This window comes from Sinocyclocheilus anshuiensis, unplaced genomic scaffold (assembly GCF_001515605.1).
Source record: "Sinocyclocheilus anshuiensis isolate Anshui unplaced genomic scaffold, SAMN03320099.WGS_v1.1 scaffold1102, whole genome shotgun sequence".
In the NCBI taxonomy this organism is placed as follows: domain Eukaryota; kingdom Metazoa; phylum Chordata; class Actinopteri; order Cypriniformes; family Cyprinidae; genus Sinocyclocheilus; species Sinocyclocheilus anshuiensis.
The window spans coordinates 224,890-239,865 of NW_015539924.1; the positions used below are offsets into that span (position 1 = coordinate 224,890).

At 37.8% G+C, this 14,976-nt stretch overlaps 1 protein-coding gene and 1 long non-coding RNA gene across 3 annotated transcripts in view; one reads left to right on the forward strand and one right to left on the reverse strand.

Moving 5' to 3' along the window:
- LOC107686631 (uncharacterized) overlaps positions 1-7,317 on the forward strand; it is a 15,114-nt gene extending 7,797 nt beyond the window's left edge. Inside the window, exon 3 of the long non-coding RNA XR_001634057.1 lies at positions 7,305-7,317. This is a non-coding gene — a long non-coding RNA (uncharacterized LOC107686631). The remainder of the gene's footprint in view (positions 1-7,304) is intronic.
- cecr2 (CECR2 histone acetyl-lysine reader) overlaps positions 1-14,976 on the reverse strand; it is a 42,469-nt gene that overhangs the window by 13,032 nt on the left and 14,461 nt on the right. For both annotated transcript variants that reach the window (XM_016483692.1, XM_016483691.1), the window contains exons 2-7: positions 9,251-9,345; positions 6,494-6,677; positions 6,248-6,375; positions 6,082-6,150; positions 5,884-5,951; positions 5,207-5,367 (exon numbers count right to left, since the gene is read on the reverse strand). In XM_016483692.1, coding sequence (XP_016339178.1) covers positions 5,207-5,367; positions 5,884-5,951; positions 6,082-6,150; positions 6,248-6,375; positions 6,494-6,677; positions 9,251-9,345 — 705 coding nt within the window. The remainder of the gene's footprint in view (positions 1-5,206; positions 5,368-5,883; positions 5,952-6,081; positions 6,151-6,247; positions 6,376-6,493; positions 6,678-9,250; positions 9,346-14,976) is intronic.

The window sequence follows — 14,976 nt, forward strand, 5'->3', positions numbered from 1 at the left end:
CTGCGTTCCAGTCCGTTTTTTTATGCCCTTCACTCGCAAACTTCCCTCCGTCTCGTTTACTCGGATGTATGTCATTGATTACATTGCATTAGTGCTCACTTCTGGCGGAACCCTTGGAATGGGTTGAACTGGAACGTCCTAAGCCCTTGATCACTTAGAATCAGCTATGGAGTTGGTTTATTGTTTACATTTTTTCCCATATGAATTTGTTTGGTGCAGCAATCTATATGTATATAGGTATGTTTGGGCTGTTATAAATGTTAAAAAAATCATTTATATATTATAGAGTTGTTTGGGGTGGGGATAAATTAAACGCGATCTGCGATGACATCACAATCGTGTTGCATTGTGGTCTATGGAGCGGCCTGAAGTGTGCATATGAAGCAGACTCGCTCCCTCGGTCAAAATCGAGGTGTCGAGGGTCTGTCCATATAAACTTCCCTCGTCCACTTCACGAAGTGGAACGCACTTCAAAATGGCAGCGGGAATTCCCCCGAGGGGAAGTGCTTAGGGAAGTTCGCGAGTGAGTGTCTAAAAGTGGAGTGGAACGCAGCCATAGACATATTCCTCCTATATTTATCACTTTAAATGCATATTGTCCACCGTTATCTGTTTTCCTAAAGCCACCGGGTGGCGGTGAGCCCGGGTGTCTGTTTAATTAGGGCCGAAGCCACTTAGGCGCAGGGCCCTATTGATCCCCTAAGGATTTTTTTTTTCTTCAAACTTGTGGGGGTTTTGGGGGGCCTTAACGTGCTCAAAATCTCTTGAAAATTGGCACACACATTGGAATCTGCGGCCATTAGGACGCCACAGAGGCTGGGACCCAGGCGTGGCACAGTGGCTCTACGGCGCCCCCTGGAACACAGTCAGAAAACGATGTATATCTCACACATACTTGCATGTATTCATATGAAACTCGGTACACATATAAATCTCATTGAACCGAACGACTTTCACACTGCATGTCATAGGCTCCGCCCTACAGGAAGTTGGCTATTCAGGGCTGTTTAAAAAGCGCATGCTCTGGAATTTGATATACTCCTCTGAGGGTTTCCAACCAATTGCCACCAAACTCGGTGAACATGATCTCAAGACATTGGGGATGCTAAATTGCGAAGGGATTTTTGATAGCTCGAACGGTTTGGCCGTGGCGAGGCGATGAAGTTATGGTGAGAAATGAGAAACAGGAAGTGTCTAATAACATCCACATAAATTTTCTGATTTTGATCAAACTTCAGGGGTTTGTTCACTGTATGACGATGATCGCATAGATGTGACTATTAGGAGTCAAAGTTATAGCGCCACCAACTGGCAGCAGGAAGTGTGTCATTTTCAAAATGCTTTGAATTCAGCATCTTATTTGTACTCGATTTGCTTCAAACTTCATCAGAATAATGTCAAAACACGACCGATGTAAAACTGTTGAGGGGATATTGATATCTAAAATATTGTTGCCATGGCAACGTGTCAAACTTGAATATTCTTTTCCGGTGATTTTGAGGCAGAAAACATCCTTAGAATTTCATTAAACTGGACACACACATCAGCATTAATGATAGTTAGACACTGGCAAAAGCTCATAAATGGGTGTGGAGGAGGCACTCTATAGCGCCACCTTTTGACAAAAGTTGGGGGGTTAGGTTTAGCTACAGACACCAAACTTGGAACATATACTGTATTGTTCTCATCAAGCCGGACAACTTTCTAATTTACACTCATCAGCTACGACCAACAGGAAGTCAGCTATTTTGCTCTGAATATGGATATTTGGAAAAATCAGGCAATGGAATTTTGCATACTCCATCCAGGAGAAACAAGTAATTCACACCAAACTTGTCTACATGATGCCAAGATACTGAATATACTAAATTGCGAACAGATATTGGATATCTTGAACGGTGTTGCAATGGCGATTTATTAAAGTAACAGTAAAAAAAGATAGCTGTAATTTTATTATATCTTTAAAGTGCAGCTTCCAAACACTTCAAAACTTTTTACATACAGAGAACCAGTCATTCTGAGGAAATGTGCATAGGTTCATGACTTTACAAAGCACTATGGATAACAGAAAATAAAAAAAACTATCAAACATCTGATCTTACTCTACCTCTGTGTGAGGGTGGGGGGAGGTGAGGGGGTGGGTGAGTGTGTGTGTTGAGTGTGGGGGTGGGTGAGGGGCTGGGAGTGTGAGAGAGAGAGAGAGACTTTTAAACATCTCTTTAATCACTAGGAAAAAAAATCAATCAGTATTTATTTATTTTATTTATTTATTTGCATTACAGCTTAAGAAATCTCTTAGGCCTTATCCTTTTCTGTCAGGTTTAGGGACAAAAAAAATCCTGATACCACTTAATTTGTAGGGCACTGACAACATAATGAGAACCAGTCATTCTGAGGAAATGTGCATAGGTTCATGACTTTACAAAGCACTATGGATAACAGAAAATAAAAAAAACTATCAAACATCTGATCTTACTCTACCTCTGTGTGAGGGTGGGGGGAGGTGAGGGGGTGGGTGAGTGTGTGTGTTGAGTGTGGGGGTGGGTGAGGGGCTGGGAGTGTGAGAGAGAGAGAGAGACTTTTAAACATCTCTTTAATCACTAGGAAAAAAAATCAATCAGTATTTATTTATTTTATTTATTTATTTGCATTACAGCTTAAGAAATCTCTTAGGCCTTATCCTTTTCTGTCAGGTTTAGGGACAAAAAAAATCCTAGAATCAGTTAATTTGTAGGGCACTGACAACATAATGTTTTTTAATTAGGTTAATAATTATGTTAATTACAACATAAAAAGATCAAAAGACATACACGTGGACTTATACATTTTTGTGCTGCAAATAATAATTTCAAACTCATTTGATACTGACCTATGACATCCTGTGACATGGCATTCATCTGAACTTACATCATCTCATGGATGTAACAGTAAAACAGTTCAACTTACAGATGAAGACTAAGCTGTAATGCAGGCAAAAATATTTCACAAATGCTTATCGTTAAAAAACGCTTATAAATCATTAAAGGTTTTGGTAACACTTTAAAATAATGTCTCTTTTGTTAACATTAGTAAATGCACTGGTAACACTTTATAATAACTGAACTCTATGAATCATTAGGTAAGCATTAGTAAATAGTCAGTTCATCCTTTATAAAGCCTTGCCCCAACATTAATAGTCATTAGTAAGCAGTTTATAAATACAGCTATAAATGCCTTGCTCTTGATTTATAAGCACATCTATTACAATGGAGAGTAAAGGCTCAGTTATCTTCCTAACAAAATAAATAAATAAAAATAAAAAATAAACCAACACAATCTTGAAAAAAGATTTCTGTGTTCTGTATCCCTCTGTGTTGTGTTTTTTTAACTTTTCTGTTTGGAAGATTAATGAGCTTTTAAATCTCCTTTGTAAATGCTTTACAAGGTATAAATAGTACTCACTTTAGATGAGCTCACAAAAATAGATGGCTGGCAACTACTAAATGTTTTATAACTACCTGATTTAATCATGAATTACAGTAGGAATATGTGTTAATAAAGCATTTATTAACACACTGAGCAACTATTATCATGTGTCTAAATAATAAGATTTATAAATGTACATTTAAATAGTTTATTAATCATTTACTTACACTTTCTAAATGATCTTATGAACTCCTAAATAACTGGTTTGTAAATAACATAATAATTTAGAAATGATAAATTGATCATTAATAAAGTATGAAAATACAATTATTAAACATTATAGATATGCTCAAGAACAAAACATTTATAGCTGTATTTATAAACTGCTTACTAATGCCTATTAATGTTGGAACAATGTTTTATAAAGGATGAATTGACTATTTACTAATGCTTAACTAATGACTCATAGTGTGCAGTGATTATAAAGTGTTACAAAATTTTTTAATGTTTAAGTTTTGAATATTAATTGACATTAATACAAGCTATATAATTATTGTTCATGTTAATTAATATAGTTAATGTTAATAACTGAAACCTTATTGTAAAGTGTTGCTAACGTTTTATACAGTATCTCACAGAAGTGAGTACACCCCTCACATTTTTGTAAATATTTTATTATATCTTTTCATGTGACAACACTGAAGAAATGACACTTTGCTACAATGTAAAGTAGTGGGATTAACCCTTTAATTGCCGAATCCCTTAAAACCAGACTGCCAGAGGGTTACTGTAAATGCATGTGCCTGCTGGGCACAGTTTTCCTGATGCCACCGGGGTGGCGTTTGCACTGATGGCTTGGACCCGCCATCGCTGCTTGCAGCTATATTTCTTATTATTATTATTCTCCAAAATGAATCGCATTTTTGAGGGCCTAAACATGCTCGAAAAGTCATGAAACTTTGCACACGCATCAGAACTGGCGAAAATTTACGTCTGATATAGGTTTCATAAGTGGGTGTGGCAAAATGTCTCGATAGCGCCACCTATTCACTTTCAGTGAAGTGCCCCTCCCGCTACATTTCACATACATGTACAAAAATTGGTACACACATGTAACACACCAATACCTACAAAAAAGTCTCGTGGAGCAAAATCTGAAACCCAACAGTAAGTCGGTTATTTTGAATTATCTCAGCAAATTTAGTCATTTTTGCCATTTTCAAGCGTTGTATTTTAACAAACTCCTCCTAGAAATTTATTCAGATCAACTCCAAATTTGGTCAGTGTAATCTAAAGCCCTTTGTGATGTTAAATTGCGAAGTGGCGGCCTTACAAATTTCAATGTTTCGCCATGAAACAGGAAGTTGTTATAACTCAGCCATACAATGTCTGATCTGCCCCAAACTTCACATGTTTGATAAGAGTCCTGACCTGAACAGATCTACATGAGCCCGGGTGCGAGGGCCCTTTCAACGCTGCTTGCAGCTTTAATTACTCCTGATTTTGATTTTATGATTTTAAGAACAATATATTTTGAATTGAAATCATATAAAAATATATTAAGAAAAGTAGTTAAAAAGAATTTTATTCATGTTTTCTGAATTACAAGAGGTTAATCAAATTGTTCTCAAAGGACTTCTCAAAGAAACATTTAAACATCCTACTGACATTGCTTAACTGCATATGCCACCATAGAGATGGCAATCTCTACTAAGATTATAACCTATATCCCAGTTTGACTCATAACGTGACTCATGATTACATCACATGAGGTGCAATCAGACAGAGTGAATTCTCTCACCTTGTGTTCAATCATGTTTCTGATCTCAGGCAGGAAGTTTTGAGTGATGATGCGGTGCAGGTGCCGGTCCTGAGGAGAGATTTTGTCCTTAACACTTTCTGCCAGATTGACCCAATGCTCCTCTGTGTCACACACCAGAGACCAGGCCCCACGCTCACGCTCTGACAACACATTACACAAATATCACCTCATTAACACATTCAAAAATGATCAATATCAAAGATTATTCATGTTCAAAGATCAGTTAAAAACCTCCAAAGTACACAAAAATTACAAATTAACAAAATACAATAATTTTATAATAAAACCAAAGCATCCTGATAATAATTTGTCAGATGCTACTAAATCTATTTAGCTACCAACCAATAGCTTGAGCTTTGATCTCTTAGAAATCTCTATTCACCAAGCTGCAACTGCTGGCACAGTTACTAGCATATAATTTCAACTTGTGTCATGAAAGCTCCACATTTCATGCTTTTGCTGAAAGAGCATTTCATGCAGACATGCACATTGCATGCACATTTCACATTACAGCAGACATGCATTACAGCTGCCCTGGGCACTTTAAGCCACTTACGATGCAGAATAATAATGAAGGAAAATGATTCTTCAATAACCCTACATTCTTTAGGCCAAAAACAAACTAAAAGCAGCAATACTTGTTTCCAGTGTCTCACCTATTACAGGCTTGGGCTCCACAACAATTTCATCCTCTTCCTTCACAGAGTCTTCCCCCTCCTCCTCCCTAAAACAAGCAAAATTAGACGCTTATCTTTCTAAATAATGCAACTTTAAAGCACCAAAGTATGACTAGGAAGTCTTTGTACAACAGCATTTAATACAATGCATTAAATGGATGTTTAAAGAGGTCTTACGTGGCCAGTCTATCTTCAGACTTCTTTGGTGGCCTCCCTCTTCTTTTCTTTTCTCTGTCGTAACGGTCACTGTGAAAATGTTTTTTGCAAAGGTTTCTTTTATATACACTAACAAATATAAATGCCATTGTTTCTTGTAGGCTTTTGTGAAAGCACCTCTCCATACCTGTATTGGGGAGATATTGCTTCGACTGGCTCCTCTTTGTACAGCCGCGTACCATAAAAATACCAATAGAGGGCCCCGTTCCCATCCTGGCCCAGAGGCTCAACACGTAAACTATCTGCATCCAGGCCCTGCAAAACCCAGGATTTATTTTAGACCAAACACATCTTGATCACTTCTGCTATGGTGAGTATTAAACAAACTAATGCAAAAGCTGTATCTGTTTTTGTGCTATTACAAGCTTGCTACCTTGAGCCGGTCGAAGACATCAGCAGCATCAAGACGATAGTCACAGAGTCTGTGCAAGAGTTCCACCTGTGTGCGGGGTGGCAGCTCTTCAAACTGGTGCTCCTTCAGTGGATTGGCCTTCCCTTCTTCCAGTTCCCAGCGGTAATTGATAATGTCTTCCAGGTAACTGCTAAAGGACTGAATCCTAAAAAAATAAATAAATTAAAAAAACAAACTGAATATTTTGGGTTACAATGCATCTTTATATCTAGAATTGACTAGTCATGTCAAACTAAACATTAATTAAACTTTCCATCCAAATTGTGAATTTGCGAAAAAATCTAAACATCACAAAAAATAGCACAAATAAAGCCGGGTTTCCAACCTATATGTCAAAAAAAAAAAAAGATTGAAGAGTCGTCTACTGTGGCTCTTCTAGTAAATGTAAATTCTAGGACTTTTCAAAATGCAGACAAAATGCCCTGGCAATCTTTAGGTTTGCTAACAATAGGCAACAAGACATTTGCTGGCCTGATGTCTGGAAGCGACAACATGTCAACATATTTCTGGAAAGTAATCATTGTCAGTGATCTCAGTGAATTATTCAGTCAAATGTTTTGAGGCAGTCACATGACTCTTTGGATGCCCATTTAGGAATTTACAATGCAATGTGTGCAGGTCTTCTAAGCCAATCAATTTTTTGTTCAACAATTTTATTCACATCTTTGTTGTTTCCATCCAGCAATTTATATTCAATATTTCAAAATTTGCTTATGAACGTAAAGCAACACAAACTATCTACTTTGCAGCAGCCTTTCACATCAATTTTAAGTTATGATAATTCACGAATAAATTATTCATATGATTTAAGTTCTATTACTATGTCTTTTTGTGATGACATAGACTATATAAAAAAACTAAAGTTAGGTCAATTCGATCAACCCAAAACCCAGTTCCTGGTACTAATGCGTAGGACAAGGGTAAGCCTCAGGACAACAAGAGAGAAGGTAGAGCGCGAAAAAGGAGAGAAAGAATAGGCTTATCTTGAGAAAGCAGAATGATCTCTCTCACAGCTGCAGGCCCCCTGCCATTCCATCTTTCTCTGCCTCTCTCTCTCATCCGTAACACTCCCTCCCCCATTCTGCTGGGGCGTTTAGCACATCTAGAATGAAAAGGGCACTTCTGTGAAAGGCCAGTGCCCCGCGGCCTCCCCCTGGATGCCAGTTGCTGTCGAATCCAATAAAACCCTGCGTCCTGTTAACGGCCTGCCTGAGTATGCTAAAGGGATAATTCTTGCCTACCCAGTCATCAACCGACTTCTTTTTGCTGCTGATGAGGCACCGCTATGGAAGGGAGCTCCCTTTAGGGGCCAGTCATTCATCACAGCACTGACTCGCACAATAACTCACACTCTTTACAGGGATGGGGCCCATGGCCCCTTGACCTATTACTGCTGCAGGTAACCTGGCTGCACGGTTACAGCACTACTATGGGCAACTGGTCACATGCAGATGGAGATTGATTCCGAGTCAAACACAGGATGTGGGCTGGGCAATAACATGCGCAAGATCTTTCAAGAGCACAGAGGAGGGTTGCTAAATCACCAAAAACAGTACAGTACTCTCAATAAAGGAATATTTCAGGTTCAATACAAGTTAAGCTCAGTCAACAACATTTGTTGCATAATACTAAATGCTAAAAAAATAATAATAATTGTTTCATCCCATGTTTTCTTTAGAGATTAAAGAGGTTCCAGCATGGCACTTGCAATGGAAGTGAATGGAGCAATTCTTTAAGGAGGATTTAAAAGAAACGTGCAATTGAACATTTTATAAAAACACATTATGTTAATTTGTATACTATTTGTGCTGTAAAGATGTTTAAATCATTTTTAGTCATTTTAGGGCATTATGTTTTCATGGCAACAAAGTTGTAAAACTAGATATAACTTTACACAAAAAAGGTTGTGAAATGAATTCAGTAAGCAATTTCATCACACTAAAATCATGTTAATAGTCATTCTGTTTAAGTCATGTTTAAGTCTTTTTTTATTGTTTTAAGTTTACAGATTGGCCCCATTCACTTCTATTGTTAGCGACTCAATGTAACCAAGCTGTTGGATTTTTTTTTTTTTTTAAGAAAACGAGGGATAAGTGGAAATTTTTATGGAAATCAAGTAGTGCTGTCCAACAATTAATCGCAATTAATCGCATTCAAAAGTTTTTGTTTACATAATGTGTGGTGTGTACTGTGTATATTTATTATGTATATATAAATACACACACATGCATGTATATATTTCAGAAAATTATGTTGTTTATATATTAAATATATTTATATATAATATAAATTATATGAATAAAAATATATACATGTAAATATTTTCAAAATATATACTGTATGTGTGTGTATTTATATACACAATAAATATACACAGTACACACACATATATTATGTAAACAAAAACTTATATTTTGGATGCGATTAATCGCGATTAGTAATAGTTTAATCACACTCAAATCAACATTATGCCATTATGCCACAAGTACTGACTGAGCTTTATTTTCTATTTTTTACCCACTTTTTTTTATTTCAGTTTTGTAATTCGTTTTGACGTCTCAATTTTTAATTAAAATAACTCTCGTCCTACTTTTTCTAAACTGTCTAAACTGTTTTACTCAGATGTACGTCATAATATGGAAGAACAGAACTGTCGCTACTTCGGTTACAATGTGACTGTAAGGTAGGAACAGGAAATACTGATGGTGATGCGCTTACGTGATGTCTCTTCGCTGGTAACATCCTTTCAGCAGGGAGCAGAGGAGATCTGAGAGGAAGTCTTGGTCTTGTTTCAGTAGTGCTTGCTCAAGTTCCTATCAAACAGAGAACAGCAGGCAGGGGAGGTTAGCTATTATAGCAGGGTTGAGTTTAACCAGCAGCTGCTTTTACGAACTAATGAAATTATATCAGTTTTAACAGTCCAGCCTGACATTTTATACCACTCTTTCACTGATGAGAAAATGTTGTGGCTAACTAAAGCCACATAGCGTGAGGCACTCACAGTAGTAATGTGGATTTATGAATTTCATATGGTAGTTTGACATTTTCAGCGAAACAATATAACCTCCTGTTACAAAACTCTTACTAAAGCTAAAAGTAAAGGGATGCAATAACAGTTCATGTTTGACTACCTTCTAAGGTTGTCATTATGCATTATGACTGAAACCAGAGAAAGACACATTGCTGTTAAAAGGAACTGCCTGTAGAGTGATGGCACTCAACCATAGCCAGTTCAGGAACCAACCTGACAAACTAAACTTCTAAATGTGCACTGAATGTTGGGTGAAAGTGGTGTCACCTTAATTTGATCTTTTAAGCTGTAAGATTACACCACTACAAAGCACTTTTACACACCATTTGGCTTGGATAAACCCAACTTCCTGTATAAATGTTTGTTACTCATCCTCATATGTCTTTGCTTTCTCACCTGTGTGTTAGTGACATTTAGCCCAAGGTCAACTTTGACTGATTAATCAGCACATAGAGTTGGGGTATGTCACATTAAGTACATTTAAGTATGTACAGTAATAATTAAGCTACAGTGGGTTTTGTGTAGGGAAGCTACAGTCCTCATCTGTCCAAGCACACATAACACAATGCAATATGCAAATATTTAAAAGGATTAAATGCACCTTTTGTATTAACTCTGTCCTTCATAACAAGCACACAACACAGAGCCTAATTGTAGTACAATAACTTGTATAGTTCATTTTAGTTTAGAGGTGTTAACATGACCAAATTTTCCAAGCCTTTCCAAATTGTAGCACCCTTGGTTCTCAACCTTGCACTTCAAAAGTTTGAAGTTAGTTGGACTAAAGCAATTTATGGTCCATCCCTGGTCAACCTCGATTTTAAAAAGATGGTCACACTTTAGTTTGGGGGCCAATTCTGACTATTAACTATGACGCTGCCTCAGTAAACTTCAGTAAAGTTGTTAAGTTTAGGTATGGGGTTGGATTAAGTGATCTACAATATGGTCATGCAGAATAAGGCATTAACTTGTGTTTTATTAGGACTAATAAAAAGCCAATATGCTAGTAATATGCATGCTAATAAGCATCTAGTTAAAAGTGAGAATTGGTACCTAAACTAAAGTGTTACCAAAAAGACAATTCTTTGCTTTAGTAAAACTAAAATCTAACTTTTAAAGTGCATTTAAACATACTTTGTGCTGTGATTCAGAAATGTGATTTATGTGAAGGTTAAGTACCAACAGTGGCACAGCTTTGGTCAGAAGTTCTTATTCCTGAAGCAAACTGATGCATTACATCATAACATCTGGCGTAGCCAAGTCATGAAATATCTGGGCAACAGTGTAGGCTCAGTCCCTTCGAGGGGCAATCCATGAGCTATTACCATCATGACCTTTGGCAAGACACTTCAGCCTGGGTTGCTCTGAAGGGATTTTCTCAATAATTAGTGTACTGCAATTAGCTCTAGATGAAAGCTTTAGCTTAATGACAATTCCAAGCAAATTAGACATCTGAACAGGCTATGAAAATATTAGGTAAAACCAATACAAAAAGCAATAAGTCACTGTCAATATGAATTAACAACGGAGTACTACAAGAGTATGAAAGTATGATTGGAAGCCACCTGACTTTAAACACCAAACAAGTTGGATGTATGGTGAAATCCTTAAGAGTAACTGCACTGAAAATACACCCCAAAATTTTCCAGGTTCTTGATAAAGCGAATAAGATGGAACTGTGGTTTAACCTTGACCCCCGTCTTCCATTGTCTTGCAGCTATTGAGGGTTTATGAAGCGGCAGTAAGTGGGACTGCAAACTCCAGCCTACTGAAAGGAGCAGAAGAGAAGCTAAGCGAAAGCATGAGCCCACAGCCACGGCTAGGCTGACCCAGCATGCTCTTCTCTCTCCTCAGGATGCCCAATGTCACCAAGAAAGAGGGGGGGAAAGATCGAGAAATGTAAATGGCCAGTGCTCCATCACTGGTCCATATCAAGGAGCTTAGCGACTGCGGTTGCTTTCCTTTCACGAGGACTCAGCGAGCCACTCAGTCCCTCAGGCAACAGGGAGCACTTTTCAGCTCCCATATAAAACATTCCCCTCCCTTTACTCCTTCAGAGCAGAGTGACACTACAAAATTAACTCAAGGGTGAGAGAGGCAGCCCACCCATTCATTGTGAGATTCACTCAAGCTGCAGATTGCCGTTTCTCTCTAGAGAAATGGCGGAGAGAACGGGGTCACGGAGGGTCAGCTCACACACCTCCTGGCTGTGGAGAGGCACGGAAACCAGGAGCCCAGTATCAGCAGGAGGAAAAACAGAGGGAGAGCTTGAAAAACAGGATGAGACACGTTTGTGCTTAAGGTGAAAAAATGCACTGTCCTTAGATTGTTCTCTAGGAAAAGATGTCAGTGGTATTGCTTAACATGCTGAATCTATTAGGATATTTTGGGTTGATTGTTGAAGCAATTTAAAAGCTATTGATTATCCCCTCCAGGTACTCAAAGAGTCTAAAGTGTCCATGAAACTCCTTATTGAAGGAGACAGTCTGCTCAGACAGGAAGTCCAGAGGTGAAACGGATCCACCGTAACAAAAAGGCTTATGGCCGGACAAATTTTGTACCTCTTCATGTTTTCATCTATTTGTATCCATCTCTTCACAACTCACTGACACTCTGAATGTTTGGGGATCATCTTCGAGTGATGGGCCATTCTGGCCTTCCACACATCCCTCAGATCCCCCGTTACGCCTACAAAACTTTCTGGTCCCTTGACAGTAAGAGGGCCAGAGTGGGCCCATCTATCAGTGCAGCCTCGACTTTGATCACACTTCAAACCTGAGGCCGACTGCGGGGGATTAACACAACCCCACTTTGCTTTTGAAGTGCCATCCAGTGGCTCAGATGGCAGAGAAGGGGAATTAATGTTGTGCATGTCCTTTCCTCCACAAAGTCTCCTTTAACAGCTCCCTGAAGATCTCCGACCTCTATCTTCTTTCTTAACCAACTAGCAAAACAGGTATGGCAAGTGCACAGCACAGTTGGGCAAGAAACCAAAGTGATAGCATTTGATGAGTCATTATGAGTAACATTGTCAGTCAAGTCCAAGTTTAAAGAGAGTTCACCCAACAATGACAATTCTGTCATCATTTACTCACGCCGTGTGATATTTTTAAGAATAGAGAGGAAGACTTGCTTTAATAGTTCAAGCAAATCTTTAACATGGCTGACATGGTAGGTAATATGACATCTGCAGTTCAAGAATGTTTGAAGTGACACTACTGAAAACAGTTCATTAAATCATTAGGTTGTATATTTTATCAGTCTCAGAGCTAACTGAACATCACTGATAAAGGTTTGTGTATCTGCCATGACAGCTTTGGCAAAACTGAGCTGCCCCCAGTATCAGTCCTTGGTGCACACCATAAGCTCTCTACAGATGGTATACGGACAATTAACAGCTTTTGTTGGGTAAGGGAGCAATAGGAAGACAGTGAACGTCCCTCTATCTGTATAACGTCCACCCCACTCCCTGAACTGTATCTCTTGATAGCACACTTTCAACCTACATAACAGTTAGGGCTGCATGATAAATCGCATGAGATATTTAACGTGCATCTTGTCAGTAAAGCCGGTTCTGTAATCAGCGGTAAATCATGCGATTTATCGTGCAGCCCTAATAACAGTACAGCAACATTATGAAATAAAACTTTCACAACCTAACTGTGGATCTTACAATAACTTAGACTTTCTTCTTATATAAAGTTTTTGCAGTGCAACAGATTCTGATGAGCAATGCTGGACTGGCCGTTGAGGATAACGTACAGTGGAGTGATACAATCCAGATAGGTTATTGTTCCTCTTTTCCCAAGAACTTAACCATTCATAAAGTTGCTGCCCAAATAACCAGTGAGAAAGTGCATTATTACCACTTATTCTTCCAGACATTCAGTCCTCTGACAACCCTAGCTATTTACCCTTTCTACTGCAAGTACAATATATACTGTATAGTTTTACAAATAATTATGCTCATCCAGTGAAATTTATAAGTGTATTACTTTTTTAATGTCTTCCATTTGTAACTAAGTACTAAAAGAGTTATTTAATTCAAATTAAAAATCACAAAATAATAAGATTAGATTATGTAGCTTTAACTTTTTAAAGGGGTCCTATTATGCTCTTTTACAAAGTCTTGATTTTGTGTTGGGGGTGTACTAGAACAGGCTCTCATTAGAGTTGTGACGGTGAGGAAATTTTCCCACCGGTTAATCGACGTGTGACAACACCGTAATACCGGTATCACCGCGGGGGCGGGGCGTTCCCTCTTTTCCTTGCTTTCCTTCGCTTTTACATAGCTTGTAAAAGCGGTGTGCCCATTTTACTTTTACTTTCAAATAGCGGCAATTCGGAGTAAAGCAATTGTTCGTTTTTAGTTCGTTTTAATTTTCCCTCTTTTCCTTGCTTTCCTTTGCCTTTAAATAGCTTAAAAGCGCCTTACGCATTTTACTTTCACTTTTGAATTAGCGGCAGTTCGGCGTCAATTGCTTGAATGCAACAACAAAATACAACGTCAAACTCACTTTAGCGTATATATAAAACAGAACTTTTATTAACAAAACAAATAAAAATACACCATGCTATAGGGCAAGCTATGCCTAATATAAAATAACAAATAAAGTTTAATAGGTATACAAAACTGGAAATAAGTAAACGTGTATAATATATAACCAAATAAATAAGAAACGTAGAACGTTTATTAGCAAAACGAATGTCAAATAAAATAAATAAATGACACAGTTTAAATAAAGTAAAAATCAGCAAACAATGTGGAACCAATTAAATAAGAAACGAATGTTTAAAAAAAAAACTTCCAAAATCACCTTAGATAAACGGCAAAAGTCAACAGTCTTTTCAAAATCCAAAATATTGCCAAACAGGAGCTTTTGCATTTCGTTTCGAAACTAAATCATCCGCAATTGTCTTGTCTGTCTCACCTCACTCTTCTTGTCAGTATTGTAGTCCAAACGAGTCGTTCGTTGTAGTTTTTGAAAAGTGATTTCTGTTAAATAAAATATCTTCTTTTGAAGTGGACTTTGAGCTTTGTAACTTTGCAGATCTTTTTTATACTCGAACAGCAACATTACAAACTAACTAAAGTTGAAAAAGTGAAAAAGCATAATAGGACCCCTTTAAATACTAAATTCATAACTAGGCATTATATGGTTGTGTAAAATGCTAAACATTTTTGGGTTCAATTTCAATAATATTTTGGTCATAACACTAGGGCTGAACGATTAATTGCATTTGCGATAATATCGCGATATGAAATAACGCGATTTTTCAATCGCAGAGGCTGCGATTACACCCGGTCACGTGACACGCGAGAGTAAAGAGGTGTGTTCAACTTGAAGATCGATCGGTGTATGACATCAAAGTACGGCGAGAGAAAGCATAAGGAGACGTCCGCGCTCTTATA